The 15,205-nt window shown below is 34.8% G+C and overlaps 2 protein-coding genes across 6 annotated transcripts in view; one reads left to right on the top strand and one right to left on the bottom strand.

Annotated features, from left to right (window-relative positions):
• LOC149800067 (beta-arrestin-2-like) overlaps window positions 1–15,205 on the top strand; it is a 247,941-nt gene that overhangs the window by 37,541 nt on the left and 195,195 nt on the right. The window contains exon 1 of one of the 5 annotated variants that reach the window (XM_089959624.1): window positions 2,330–2,547. The exons of the other annotated variants lie outside the window; for them this stretch is intronic. Within the exon in view, the coding sequence (XP_089815750.1) occupies window positions 2,480–2,547 (68 nt within the window). The 5' untranslated portion in view covers window positions 2,330–2,479. Of the gene's footprint in view, window positions 1–2,329; window positions 2,548–15,205 lie in introns of those variants that run through there. 5 annotated transcript variants of the gene reach the window in all.
• Window positions 1–15,205, bottom strand: part of LOC149800069 (uncharacterized) — a 39,252-nt gene that overhangs the window by 13,149 nt on the left and 10,898 nt on the right. The window lies entirely within an intron of this gene.

The raw sequence follows: 15,205 nt of genomic DNA, 5'->3' as shown, positions 1-15,205 counted from the left end.
TTACCCACCAAACTTACAAATTCAGCTGCACATAGCGATGGGTAAGTTACTGCTGAGCACTATTAAAATGCAGGTGGTGTACGAGTAATTTTAATTATGCAACACTTAGCCATCACAATTACTGAATGCACACCTTTCGTCTTAAACTGATGTTCTGTTGTAATCATCATCTATGAAAAAGTTACTGTTCTGTGCATAGGCATGCAAGGTGCATGAGTGGACCATGTTTTATTCAGAATTCTCCACTTTTTGGGTTGTGTATTGCCTTTGAATGGACAGGTTTTTTTTCACATAAAAAGATAAAAGCTACACAGTAGCAGTTGGTAAGTATTAGTTTTATTCCATCTTCCATCATTGTCTGTACAGCACTATTATCTTTTCAAAGAACACTATTATAATAAACATTTTATCAGGTGCTTAAGTAAACTATTAAAAACATTTATTTTTGAATATCTGGCTCAGTTGAAAAGAGCTGCACTACAGAATTTTCCATTCCAGATCTTGCTGTCATTTAACTTAGTGTTCATTCGTGATCTGTTATATTTCTCAAATATTTTTGTTTTGAAACAAATTTATTGGTTAAATGCCATATTTTGTATTTCTATAAGTTTCTCACCCCATAATTTTAGTCCCTTTTTATCATTTCTTCAACATTGAAATATTATTACAGTATTAACTGTCATTGACTTTGCATTGCAATTCTGCAGACTGCTCACATCTTAATGTTTTGATTGCCAATTATGTTGTTTTAAAATGAATATGAAATGCCATCTTGAAATTTTTATCTCCCTTTGTGACTTTTTGATTTGTTCTTTGATGAAAAAGTGCACTCTGGGGTTGCACAGGAGCCAAGATTCAGGGACAGTTTGGAAACAAAATTTCAGGAAACCCATGGTCCCACACAAAGTACAACATTGATCTGGACTAAATAGAATTTTTAAGGTCAATAATAATAATAATAATAATAATAATAATAATGAGGACTTTGTATAGCACCTGATCTTTAAAAGCTCTAAGCACATTACAACATTAGACAACACCTATAACATAAAAAACATATATAATGATATTATTTATAATAAAAAAACCAACAAAGTCTTAGAAATGCACATTTATTTTATCCTTTTAGTATAATATTTTGTGTAGATTTAAAATCCATTACTCCAGTATGATTTGTTTGAACCAAATTACCAAAATTTGCCTCAAGAATGAATGAAGCATTAGTGTCCAGAATTACTGACTGTATTACCTCCCATGACTAAGTTTAGATTTTCTGTTATGTAAATTTTGAGAACAATCCAGCCAGTGACTAAAGTAGAAGTTTTAAAATGTTTTCTGTTTGACTAATGTCTACATGAAGAAAGATGTAGACAGGATCTTCCAATTATACGGTATCAAACAAGGAAGTAATGTGAAGAACTTTCTGAGTAGGTTTTAACTACTCAGTCCAATTTTTTTATGAGTCTGTTACAAGTCATCAAGTCATAATAAATCCTTGTAGACATTGAAGAGGGAATTTTCGTATAGCATTTAGGCAGTTGTTTGGGGAATATGAGAGTGAGTGGGTGAGTGAGAGAAAGAAGAACATTTAAAAATAAATAATCCCCATTCAGGTTACAGAAAAGGAAGCTACAGACAGACATTTTCATTAACAGTTTCTTGATAGATACATGATTAAGAAATGGGAGCATTAAGAATCAAATATGCATGGCAAAATGTTGTTTGGAGATAAGGAGTTTTATTTTAAGGGGATAGGGTCCCTCATTTAGCATTTCAGTGAACTGCAACTTATTTTAATGCCATTTTCATCAATAGATGGGCCATTCAGAAATGTAATTCCTTTTATGAACATTATAAGTTAGATGTTTATGGCAGTACATATTCTTAAGAACCAGGTTTTTCTAATATGACATTTATTACCATGTCTGTCAATTACAAAGTGGGTTTTACTCTGTATTCCTGCATATATTTGAGTTATGATAGATTTATGTATTTTTTCAGTTAGTTTTTAAGTTACAGAACACTTGTCTACAAATGTTACTTTTTGAAACAATCCTTTTTCAATTAGATGTGATGCATAATATTTTCAGGTTGCCATAATCTATCATCTTTAGGGCCACAGGTAACATTTGGCACAGTATGATCTGAGGGGCAGTTGACAGCCATATGTTGTGTGGCCATACTTAACAATACTGACAGGCTTTGAAAGATTATGTCTCTTTTTGTGCCCTTGACAGACAGATGTATACAAACTGCCCCCCTTTCAGAACAACCTGAATGAGTTCAGTTTGTTTTGTCTCAGTAGGCTGTTAAACCCATATCTCATCTTAACATGATCAGGAAAGTAATTTATACAGGATACTTGTATATCTAATTATATGGATTCCTGCTTCCTGTTGGAGTGATGAATACATTTTCAAGGGATTGCCTATAGTCTTCCAAGTGGTTATTCTGTGGTTTTTAGCCTGTGTTAGTGTCCATGCCCAGTCATCTCAAGCTGAAACATGGAGACCCACATGGTCAGTGGTGTGCTGTTAGTACAACAAGGTAATGTACAGTTTTCATGAAGGTCTGAAAGAAAATAGTATAGGGTGATTAATATTTGAGGTTATTGTTGATGCTGTCAGTGTCATTCTGTGTTCTTTACAATAATCGATAATCTGCTTGTAATAATTCATATCTTCATCACCTGTCAGACTTCCTCAGGTTCAGTCAATAAATTTTAAGTTATGTATTGCATGCATGGTTAATGTAATAAAGACTTGATCAAATGACTGCAGGTTAGGGAATGTTTAAAGATGAGACTGGCTGAATCATTCAAATACAATTGTGCCTTGAACAAGCTATGGGGGGACATTTTCAACACCACACTGTCAGTGTCCCCATATATTAAGAAGTCACCATATCTTGATTACAGTTTAAAGAGATGCAGGTACGTAAAATACCCATCTGACAGTTCAACCAGTAATTGCAACACTGTACCTAAATACCCAGCTGACAGATCAACCAAGATGCAATACTAGCTGAACCTAAAACATCCAGCTGACAGATCAACCAAGGTACAGTACTGTACCTAAAATATCCAGCTGACAGATCAACCAAGGTACAGTACTGTACCTAAAATATCCAGCTGACAGATCAACCAAGATGAAATACTATACTTAGAATACCCAGCTGACAGTTCAACCAATATGCAACACTGTACCTAAAATAACCAACTAACAGATCAGCTAAGGTGCAACATTGTACATAAAAATCCAGTTGACAGATCAACCTAAGTGCAACACTGTTCATACAATATCCACCTGACATCAAATGCTGGGGCCCCGAGTGGCCAAGTGGTCTAAAGCGCTCTCCGTTACGGATCACTGCCATCTCACCTCTGTCTGCATGGGTTCGAGTCTCGGATTCAGCCAATGTGGGTATGTGAGAAAGCTTGCCAGTAGCTTCTTGTGGGTCTTTGGTTCTTTCCGGGGGTTTTGCAGGGTTCTTCCTTCACTATTAATACTGGCCGCCATGTATAGCCTATCGTGTGCTGAAAAATGGCGTTAAACCCTATAACAACGACAACAACAACATCAACTGCACAAGAGATATTGCGTTTTGCAAATTACTGATATATGAAGATTTAATGTGGATTTATAAAGATGGTAGGAAAAAACAGTAACATCTCATTTGTCCAATTGCTTGTTCATCCAACTACCCTGAAATATGTAATTTTACCAGTGAAATGAAATGGGAATGCAGATAGCATGCAGAATGAAAAACAACATGGAATAAATAATGATTGCAGATGAAATGTACAATGAATGCAAATTGTGAAATACAAAATGATGCAAATGCAGCATGGTGAGTTTTGTGTGAATGGATTTGAAAATTTATTATTTTCAAACTGCTGCTGAATTTCCAGTCAAAAGCCAATTTCCTTGATTGTCCAGGACAAGATGCTTCACACTGATAGAGAATATTTCAAACCCTTAAAAATCTATATTAAAAACTCCGCACCATACAACGGTGACTTTGATGATCATCACCTGTGATTGTATCTGTACGATCTTTAAATGAAATGATACACAAGATGCATTTTGTTGACAAATACTCCAGTTTATTTTTGCACTTATTGTTCTTGTGATTATATTGTATTAGACATCATATTGTGTTTTGAGGTGCCATAATATGCTGTATAGTTAAATTTACCATATATTTAGTGTTGTCTTGCTAAAAAAATTAATATGGAATTTCATGAAAGTACAGTAAGATAGATACAAGCTAATCATCTTCATTTGCAACAACAGTCTTTAAAACAGAAGACCTAACATGAGAAAATGCGGTTCTGTTTAGTTTCAGACTTGTAAAAACTGTAGATGCAAAGTATGAATGCATTTCTGAGACTTGTGAAAAATATTTGCACCACAGATAGATTTTTTAATTTTGAAAATTTAAATCCATTTTCATTTGACATTGTCATTAATATTCAGTACTATACACATTTTTTACCTATAGCTGATCAAAAAGTCATTCATGTATAAAAAGCAATAATTTCCTGAATTTAGGCATTTTACCATGTTGTTACTTTTCATGTTGAAAAGAGTAGTTGACATATGTTACCCTGAGGTACACCCATATCCTGATGATAACTTTCAGAAAGGGTGGTAGCTACCTTAACTCTGAAATTTCTGTATTTCAAAATATTGGATATAAAGAAAGGTAGGTGTTACTTTAGAGATAGACTAAATAGGTCATCATGCCTTAATTCCATATTGTTTCAGAAGATTACTTGAAGACAGTGGTTAATATTTCTACTTTTTTTATGAAGCTTCTGTTTCATGACTGACCAGATGATCAGTGTTGCTTCTGTGGCATCTGAATCTGCATTGAAAGTCTGATTGTGTGTTGGACTTAAGATAACAAATGAATCAGTCATCTATCATTTGTTTCATGATTTTGCGAATACAACTTCTTAGTGCTCTGGGATGATAGTCAGAAGGGTTGGTATGGTGTTTGCCAGGTTTAGGTACTGATATCTGTTGCTTTTCACAATAATTGAGGGAACTTGGCAGTTTCCAAAAAGTTGGAAAATGTCAAGTATTGTATTGAGGGGTTTATCAAGTAAGAATTTCAAAAGTGGACATCATCTGATCCTGCTGGCTTCAAACAAGCTGTCAGTTTTTAAAAAGTCAAGAAACAATGGCTCATCTTTGAGGACAAATATGATCCTCTGCTCCCAATCCACAATAGGATCCTCTTTTCCCATACACAGATTTAAGAACGAAGAAAAAAAAAGTAATTTTTTGTTGAACCACAAAAATTCATACCCATGAAAAATAAATAAACAAATTTCAAAATATAAAAGAATAACATTCTTCTTTGAATCTTAGTCTTTAAAATCAATTCTTCAAGTTAAATTAAGGATTATTCCAGAGATAACAATGTACAGAGATCTGATTCACTCAGAAAGTCAGCTGATATAATCTGATCATCTTCATTTCTCATGAAGATTTGACAGGTAATTGATGTTCTTAATGAGATTCCTAGAAAAGGATGAGAAAGCCCAGGACAGAAAAAGACATTGTAGATTCTGTTTTCAAGACTGAGAATAAATTCAGGACCAGAAGCTGTAACTTAGATCCAGGAAGCATTGATTCATGCAAGTGCTACTATCTGTATTATTACTGTATCAACTGTATATTTTGTTGTGTTGAGTTACTTGGTAGAATTCAAGTGCTGCTTTAATCAGATGGGCTGAGTAACAGGAAATTAAGCCTATAACATCTTATAATCATATGGTTGCTATGGAGTTATGGAGAAGGTCTAGGACAGGCATGTGCAATCTTACGCAACCAGGTTTTATCCAATCATTTACATCTTAGGATGTGGCTTTAAAAATCACTTGTCCAACCAGCTTCCTGGAAGAAGTTGAACATAACCTTTTTTATGGTTGATTTCACAATTGCATATGATCTTGCTCATGTGACCAGTCACTGTGTATACTATTTCTAATTTTTCACACTTGCAGATTTCTCTTTTTTCAAGAGGATTTGGATTTGGAGTATTTGGGATTAGTGAATTGCATTTTCAGCCAGTAAGAGCAGTCTCTTCAAGGGACTCTTGTTTGAGCATTTGGTGATTAATTAAATAAATATTGCTTTTTCTTTTTTTTTCTTCAAGTTTCTTTCAAGAACAGCATTGTGGTTGAGAGGATGTAATCTTTAAGTTATTCCCATTAATAATCCATGAATGGTACGTGGTCATTAACTATACATTTATTTTAGCATATGACTACTGTGTCAGTTAGGTTAATATATGTACTCTTATTATAAATTTTGTATATGTAATATATACTGTGTAATACAACTTGTACCTTGACAAATGATATCATGTAAGGTGTACTGTATATGACCTAGGCATTCCTGTATTTTAGACACATTGTACTACCCTAATCTATACTAAATTAGACTGGTCTGTGGTTTCTACAGATGAGAAGAGTTTTTAGTCCTCTTATAATATAATCTTACAGCTTATTCCAAATGTAATTAGTGAAACTTTTAAAATAATTTAATCTTTCTCTTTGCAAGGGAAAAAAAAGAAATTATTTGAGAATTCATTTGAAACAGGCACTTGTGTTTAATAAAGATTGGCTGGTCTTCATCTCTGCTCACTGCTCCATCTCTAATTAAGTTCTGTATATATTTACTTCATTTGTCCTCAGTTTCAATTAAAATTAAGCGCATTTTAGTTTCAGATTCTCATGTACCAAGCTAATTGTTACAGTGTTAGGGAACTGGTCCAGTGGCCAAGTGGTTAGAGCGCTGCCTCGGATGCAGGAGGTCATGGGTTTGATCTCTGACTGAGTCATACCAAAGACTTACAAAAATGGTACTAACAGCTGCCTCGCTTGGTGCTGAGCATTAAGAGGTTAGTGTTAGGACTGGTTGGCTTGGTGTCAGGATGATGTGACTGGGTGGGACATGATGCTACATGGCTCCGGCATGATGCCCAAGTACTAGACACATTTAAAGTCCAAATCACATGCACGCATGCGCGCCACTGCGCTTATTTTTACTCCATCACTGGTGCCATGCAGATCTCATCACCTACGGTGAAAATTATGTGTAAATAATCATTACTTAAGAACTTAGAGCTATAATTTGCTCAAGAACTTCCTTAATTTACAATTGTAAAAATTACTTACACTAATTTTGATTTACGCCATAACCTCAGGAACACATCCATAGCATCTGTATAGTCAAATTAGAGGACTGCATTCATGGCAGCGTTGAAATAGGTGTGGCATATAATGTTCCCACATACATGTTTCTAGATGGACAATTTATACTTCACATGGCATTAGTGTAATGTGACCTTGTACGACCTTGAGTCTGCTGCATGTTGTCTGTCAACAGTTGCTTCCCTCCACTATATTTCTGATTAGTTTTATCAAAGTTGGAGTCAGTCATCAAGGTCTCGGAAAAATTCAATAATCAGTGAGATTTCTGAATATTAATCAGGTGCTCTTGCATCTGACTGGCTAAACATATTATCTGTCTGAAAGTCATATTTTTTAACTCTGAATGATCAAACATGAAATGTGGATATTTATCATCAAGTTCTCATAAATGTTTGATAATGAGCATGTTCGTGCACATTATTGAGGTGATCTTGCATCAGATTGGTTGAGTTTGTTGTCACTCTGGAGACCATATTTCTGATATTTTTTTATCAGCTGTGGAATATAGGCATTTATGGCTAATATTTTGCACAAGTTTTAAATAATGAGTAAGAACATGCAAATTAATGAATTGATTTTGAATCTGATTTTGTTACCTCTCTGAAGACTGTGTTTCTAATCTGATTTTGATTAAACTTGATAAATAGACTTGAGTGACCCAGATCTAATATGGGTATAATTAGCTCCTGCATCTGATTGGCTAAGCTTATGAACACTTTATGACTTTTTCTGATCAGATGCTTATCAAACTTGATGAATGGGCTTAAATCGTCAAGATATGCAGTGAGATTTATTATAAGTGAGATCTACTTATACAGCTCTCCCACATTATAATGTGCCTCATTATAACACAATTCTGGATATAATGTATTATGGACCTGGCCATGATCAGAATATTACCACTGCATGTCAGTATGGATTAAAATAAACGAAATGGAATTTTGTCTCTTCTCTTCATTACCTTTTCAAAACACCATTATTTAACAAACTTTGATAGTGCCCTTTATACCACAGTTTCATTTATTACACTATTCTCGATATATGGCAGTTACATAATAATGACATTCACTACATTACATGGTCAGTAATAATGGACCCTGACTACTACATTAAATTGAGGTAAAGCTGTACTTACAAGATCTAGCATCTGATTAGCTGAACTTGTTACCATTTGATAGGTGACAATATTTCTTAACCAGTTTTAATCCAATATGGTAAATAAGCTAATGTCATCAAGGTGTTAACATTATGAGAGTTTTATAATGAGCAAGACCTATACATATTTTGTGAGGTGATCTTGCACGAGATTGACAACTTTTTGTCTCTCTTGAGACTATTTTTGATGGGATTTTGATTAAACATGGTACATCGGCTTATATAGTTCAGATCTCATTTGAGTATGATTATGAAGAGGATTGGTGGATATTGGTGACATGATAATGCATTTGATTGGCTGAATTTGGCAACACCCTAGCAACTGTATTTCTGGTAAGGATTTGATCATACTTGTTAGATGGTCTTATGATTAAAATATTTTTATGAATTTAATTAATGAGCAAAATAGATCAATACATGTTTTTGAGGCAATATTGTATATGATTGGCTGAGTTTGTTACCTGGAGGAATCTGAATTGGAACTTACTGAAGCTTGGTAAATAAGCTTATTTCATTTTTTTGGATAGATGCTATAATAAGTGAGATTAGTGGCTATTAATCTTGCATTTGATTGGCCAAACTTGTTACCTCATGATATACATGTAGAGCCAATAGTTCTCATCGGTTTTGATGAAACTTGTTATGTTGTTGTTGTTGTTTTAAGATTTAACGCCATTTTTCAGCACACAATAGGCTATACATGGCGGCCAGTATTAATGGTGGAGGAAGAACCCGGAAAACCCCCGGAAAGAACCACCGACCCACAAGAAGCTACTAGCAAGCTTTCTCACATACCCACAATGGCTGAATCTGAGACTCGAACCCACGCAGACAGAGGTGAGATGGCAGTGATCCGTAATGGAGAGTGCTTTAGACCACGCGACCACTCGGAGCCCCCAAAACTTGTTATGTAGGTTTATATCAACAAAATTCTTTGTTGTGTTCAATTATGAACCAGAGACTATACATATTAACTATGCCTTTATGCAGTTGTTTAGGAGTAATCAGTAGAATAGACAACATAGACCCTGGTCTTCCAGTGCATTATGTAATGGCAGATCAGGGTCTATGTTGTTTGCTGTTGGACTTGATTTATGAGTCAGTATTTATAGTAATTGAATACAGTCTTTAACTGAGCTTTTCTTTCATAACGCCATATTTTTTTCAGTTATGCAAAACACACCTGAAAGACAAACAATGTTTTCACATAGTATAACTCTTTAAACAGTAAGTGTTAACAAAAAAAGTTCAGTTTTGCTCTACTTGAAATCCTATATGACTGAGTACATATACTGTTGGTGTCAATTAGTATTTAGTGCTAATACATGCCATACAATAATTACATGTACTTGTATTACACAACCTTTCAGTCTGGATCTGGATTAGGAGAATCAGTAAATCAGATTCAGTTACCAAACAGTGGCAAATGAATGTGGCTTTATATTTACAACCCAGGTACAGTACAACATTCTAAACATTCCATCTACTCAATGAAAAGAAAGTTGTCTACGATGCAGTTATGATTATGCTGTGAAATTTTTATGATCTACATGTTGGCTGTAGGGGCATCTTACAGTTTAATATATTGTTTGGGCAAGGAATTTATGTTCTGAATCTTGGCTTTAAAAATTATCAGCATTATAATGTTACTATCATTTTTGTACTTCAAATATTGCTTGCATTAAATTTGAATTTGGAAAGATTTTCAAAAATGTTGCTTGCACTCGGTCAGTAGGGTTTGTTTTAGTGATTTATGCTATGCACAGCAAGGTCTTTTAGTTCTGAGGCAATTTAAATGATTTAGGGCTTAATGCCCAGAGACACACTATGGGGCTGAGTAGGAAAGATAAGATGTTTGGATTTTAACCTCTGTTTCAGTCAAAAGTCTGACACTGAAGTAAGGGCAGTCATCTACATCAGTAAGAGTGATTATTTTACATGATTAAGTTCCACCTCTGTATACTGAAAATGGACTTCAATAACACAGTATCCAATTATTCTCCAAGGTATAATTCTGTGTTTTGTTTAATTTATTTTATTATGACTCATGTACACTTTTACATAGCCACTACGTCATTGCATTATTTATAGCCTCATCAGAAACCTGTTTATGGGAATGCCATTATATCATAATGCCAACATGTGCAACTTTGTCACAGTTTAAGGAAGTGGGTGTAGGGGTCCCACAAAAATGTATACTGGAAAGTCTAGCTTCATCTGCAACCAAATAGTTATGAATTAATTGTTTTTGGTGGAAAGACAAACTTTTTGGCGAACTTTTTGGCATTAACTCAAGGAAAAACCAAATTTTATATGTTGTTACTTTGGAGGCCTTTAATTTCCTTGTTTCTGTTTCTGCAAATACAGAAAATTTGCGGTTCAGGTTCAGATAAATCTTTACTCAGGTTGTTAGAGATTTGTTGCTAAAATATGATTTCCTTCCAAATTATTTTTAAAAAAATAGCAATTACAAATGCGATTATATAACTACTGGAACATATTGGATTGAAATTAATTTTAAAATGCATCTCAGCAATTTTTAAGGGTAATCATTGAATATGGCCTGACAGGCCGGTGATTTTGAAACAAAATAAATTGACCAATTGTGAGTAGTTTAAATTTTCATAGTTCATTAGTCCAGTTTTTGTGTGTATCTCTCATTAAAATATGATTTCCTTCCAAGTCCCCAGTGACCACTAAATATCACAGCATTAGATTCTTAAGAAGTTAGTTGGAACAGAATGTGAATGCAACAGTTTAATCACAGGCTGCCTTAATTGGTATTTCCCCAGTAATTCAGAATGAAGCATAAGCATTTTTAGCCTCTTTAATGGCAAGTCCTCTGGCAGTGACCATGTCATTTTAGGGGTGTGTGAGAGTTTTGGGAGAAAAAAATACATTTTGGACCCCAAATAGCTTGAAAAAATAAAGTTATGGCTCAGACTGGTAGAATGAAAATACTAATTCTTTCCATCATATTAGTTCAAAATAAAAGTTGTCTACAGATAAAAGAGGAAATATATCCTGATTGGAAAGAATTTCACCCCCACCCCCACCCCCACCCCCGAAGATATAAATGGTCAGTCACTTTAAGCCATAGAAGATATCTACTAACCTTTTTATATTGCATGAAAACACTACTCTTAGACAAATATGGGATTACCAGGGCATCACTACAGACTTTCTAGACTAACACCATGTCAAGCTTGACAGTTCTGCCTGACAGTAAATATAACAAATGCCAACTGGTATTGGTCCCTGTGCAGACATGAATAGATCCATTTAAATATGGGATTTCCCTTATATAATATGAATTATATCATGAAAAATATAATTTTTAATAAATATAGACCACGTGTATAGGTAATATTATTTTTCACTAATAATGCATTTTTTAATAACAGACGTGTATGTCAACATGGCATAAAAAAAATTTCTAAAACATTTAACTTGATCCTGATGTGAATGAAGATTTGCATGAATGGAACAAACAAAATAGATCTTGTTCGTTTATCCTGAACTAAATTCTGCGCAGATGGAATACAGTTCAGCTTCAGCTGTGAAGTTTTCTGTTGCAGGCATCTTGGGATTGATGCTTTGTCCAGTACTGTGTCAGAGGGTACAAAACTACCATTGCTACATTATTACATGGATTATATATGTGGACTTGAAACCATTATATAAAGCATTTTAATAAATTCTTCCTCAGATGTTTTTTTTCCCCCTCTATGATTTTACCAGCGGGATGTAATAATTGATGTCATATACAGGGAATTACAACAAAGCTGTCAGGTTCACTGTCATTTAGTCTTGCCTGAAGACTTAATAGCCTTCCTGATATGTTATTGACCCCATGTAAAGTGTTGGAACTGACATTGCCCTGTTGTATCATGTGCCTTAGGGCATGCTGAAGATTACAGGCCAACTCCAAACAAAAGGGGCAGACATCTAGGTTAGGGAGTTAATGAATAGAAAAAACAACCAAATGAGTTCTACGCTACTGTTGTCATATTATAGGTCCTACCATTCTCATTTTGTACTCCTTTCTTCCTCACACATGTCCAGATACAACTCAAGCCACATATACCATATTTGTCATAATAGCCACCCTGTGCACCAAACAAATTTTCACCAGGATAAGTTCCTTGAAGTTAAAGCACATCATAATAGGTATGAGCAGTGTTCCCTTCACTTTTGTTTTGTACATCAATCATTTACTAAAAAATTTGAAAATTTACTTAGTGTTGAAAGCTAATCTTTCCCTTGCTGTTTGTTGTTGTTTGGGTTTAATGCCATTTTTCAGCACATAGTAGGCTCAGTACAGCTGGTAGGGGAAGAACTTGGGGAAAACCCTGGTAAGAACCACCGACCCATGGGAAGCGACTGGCAAGCTCTCTCACCTGCACATCTGGTGAGCCCGAGACATGATCCCACACAGACAGAGGTGAGATGATAGTAATCAGTAAAGGCGAGTGCTTTAGACCACATGGCCCCTGGGGCCCCAATCTTTCCCTTGTAATACATTCTTCCCTTGTAGTTACATATTGTTGAATGTTTGAATGGTAATCCTTCCCTTGTAATTATACTGTTAATGGTAATTTTTCTCTTGTAGTTACATAGTGTTGAAGGGTTGAATAGTAATCCTTCCCTTTCAGTTACATAGAGTTGAAAAAGTTAATTGCCACTGCACACAGAAACTCTCTGTAAATTGAAAGAATTTTAGTCAGGCTTGAGATAGCAGTTATTAATGCTTCGGAAAAGTATTTGTAAATTAATACATATCTATGTTTCAATTAATTTTGTACATGTTTGTTCTGCCTGAGTTATTTTTGGTATCACATGTATTCCTATAAACCAGTACTATAGGTTGACCAGTCTACTTCTCCATAATGTGTATATGTACTCCTTAAATTGATGTCTTGGCTCTACTTCAGTATAAGCAGGTGCCTGTCTTTGACTTAGATATATCCAGTGAACGAATTCTATTAAGAAAGGACAATCAGCATCAAGTAATCGTCTATTTTTGCACACAAAAAATGAAACCTGACTTAGGAGACAACTCATAAAAGGTTTCTTCCTTGCTCTGAATAATTAGGTAATTTCCAATACTCAGAACATAAATATCTTATGAATTGAAATTTCCAGCAATATCACACTGCCTTTATCAGCAACTAATATTAATCATGTGACTTATATTGTCATGTGATACGAGGAGTAGAAGTAAGTTGTTGTAATAGTGTGTAAGTTGTTGTCATTACGACATATAAAGGACAAAACATAATTTAAAAAATGTAGTTTAGTTTGTTATATCAAATGTAATGATTGTGGGAATGACTACATTGGGGATACAGATAGAGTGTTAGCAACAAGGATTAAGGAACATGTCAGTGGAGAGTCATTGGTCATTCACGAACATTGTACTAATATGGGTTATTCCATTGCTCCCAATTAGACCAAAGTCATCACATCAGAGGACAACATATTGGAAAGAATGGTGAAGGAGGTGATTGAAATATGACTGCAGAGGTCAACACTAATCAGAGATGAGGTGCTTGAATTACCACCCATCGACCATTATAAGTCACGCGATCAACATTAGTCACAGATGAAGGCAGTGTGATACTGTCGAAAACTTTGAATTCTTAAGATATTTTTTTACCAGAGTAAGGGACATTACTAATGATTATAGTTGACATACATGTACATGTGTGTTTTTCAGCTGGTTGTTGTAGTTGCTATAGGGTTTAACGCCATTTTTCAGCATACGATAGGCTATACATGGCGGTCAGTATTAATGGTGGAATAAGAGTTGTGTCCCTTTAAATTATATCAGAAAATGTAATTGTGACACAATACATATTATAATTCATTTAAAAGTACAGTAGAACTAGAAATGTGTCATGATGGAACATGCTTGCACTACCAAGGTACATGAAAAACTGACGAAAATGCAGAACTTAACATCATTGATAAGCAAATATATTAACACTCTGGGAACCATGCTTTATTGGTCATGAAATATGAACATTTTAACACCATCTGATCCTACCTTGTTCAGTAGCAGCCTTAGTGAGGTGCGAAATGTGTAATTGCACCAGGCCTGCATTGTCCCCATTTTGCACCCTGCCCACATTGTCCCCATTTTGCACTGGGCCTGCATGTAGCAGCCTTAGTGAGGTGTGAAATGTGTGATTGCACCAGGCCCGCATTGTCCCCATTTTGCACCAGGCCTGCATTGTCCCCATTTTGCACCAGGCCTGCATCGTCCCCATTTTGCACCAGGCCTGCATTGTCCCCATTTTGCACTGGGCCTGCATAGACTTGTGATGAGGTATGAAAAATTTAAATGCAATCTATGCCTTTTTGGTAATGAGGCATGATAATTTTAAAGACCATTTGACCATACCTTATTGGTTATCTGAAAATTTAAACACTATCTGACCCTACCTTATTTGTTTCCGACCCTACCTTATTTGCTATGAGTTATTGAAATTTTAACTATGTTAGTACCTTATGAGGTATGGAAATTTTAAACACTATTTGACCTAATACCTTATTGGTCATGAGGCATAGAAATTTTAAGCACTATCGATCTTACCCTACCTAAATCTTGGTTATGAGTTATATAAATTTTTAACACTATCTGACCCTTTATTGGTCATTAGGTATGGAAATTTTAAATGCAGATAATCTTCCTAACATTTGTATTCATACTACATACATATGCATACAATTCTTATTTCGGTATGAACTGTAATTGTTGAAATCCCTTTAAATACACTGTTTCATCTGACATGATATTAATAATAATAATAATGAAGA

The sequence above is a fragment of the Sinohyriopsis cumingii genome, chromosome 5 (genome assembly GCF_028554795.1).
Source record: "Sinohyriopsis cumingii isolate HCF-2022 chromosome 5, ASM2855479v2, whole genome shotgun sequence".
In the NCBI taxonomy this organism is placed as follows: domain Eukaryota; kingdom Metazoa; phylum Mollusca; class Bivalvia; order Unionida; family Unionidae; genus Sinohyriopsis; species Sinohyriopsis cumingii.
This window is presented reverse-complemented; position numbering and strand designations above follow the sequence as displayed.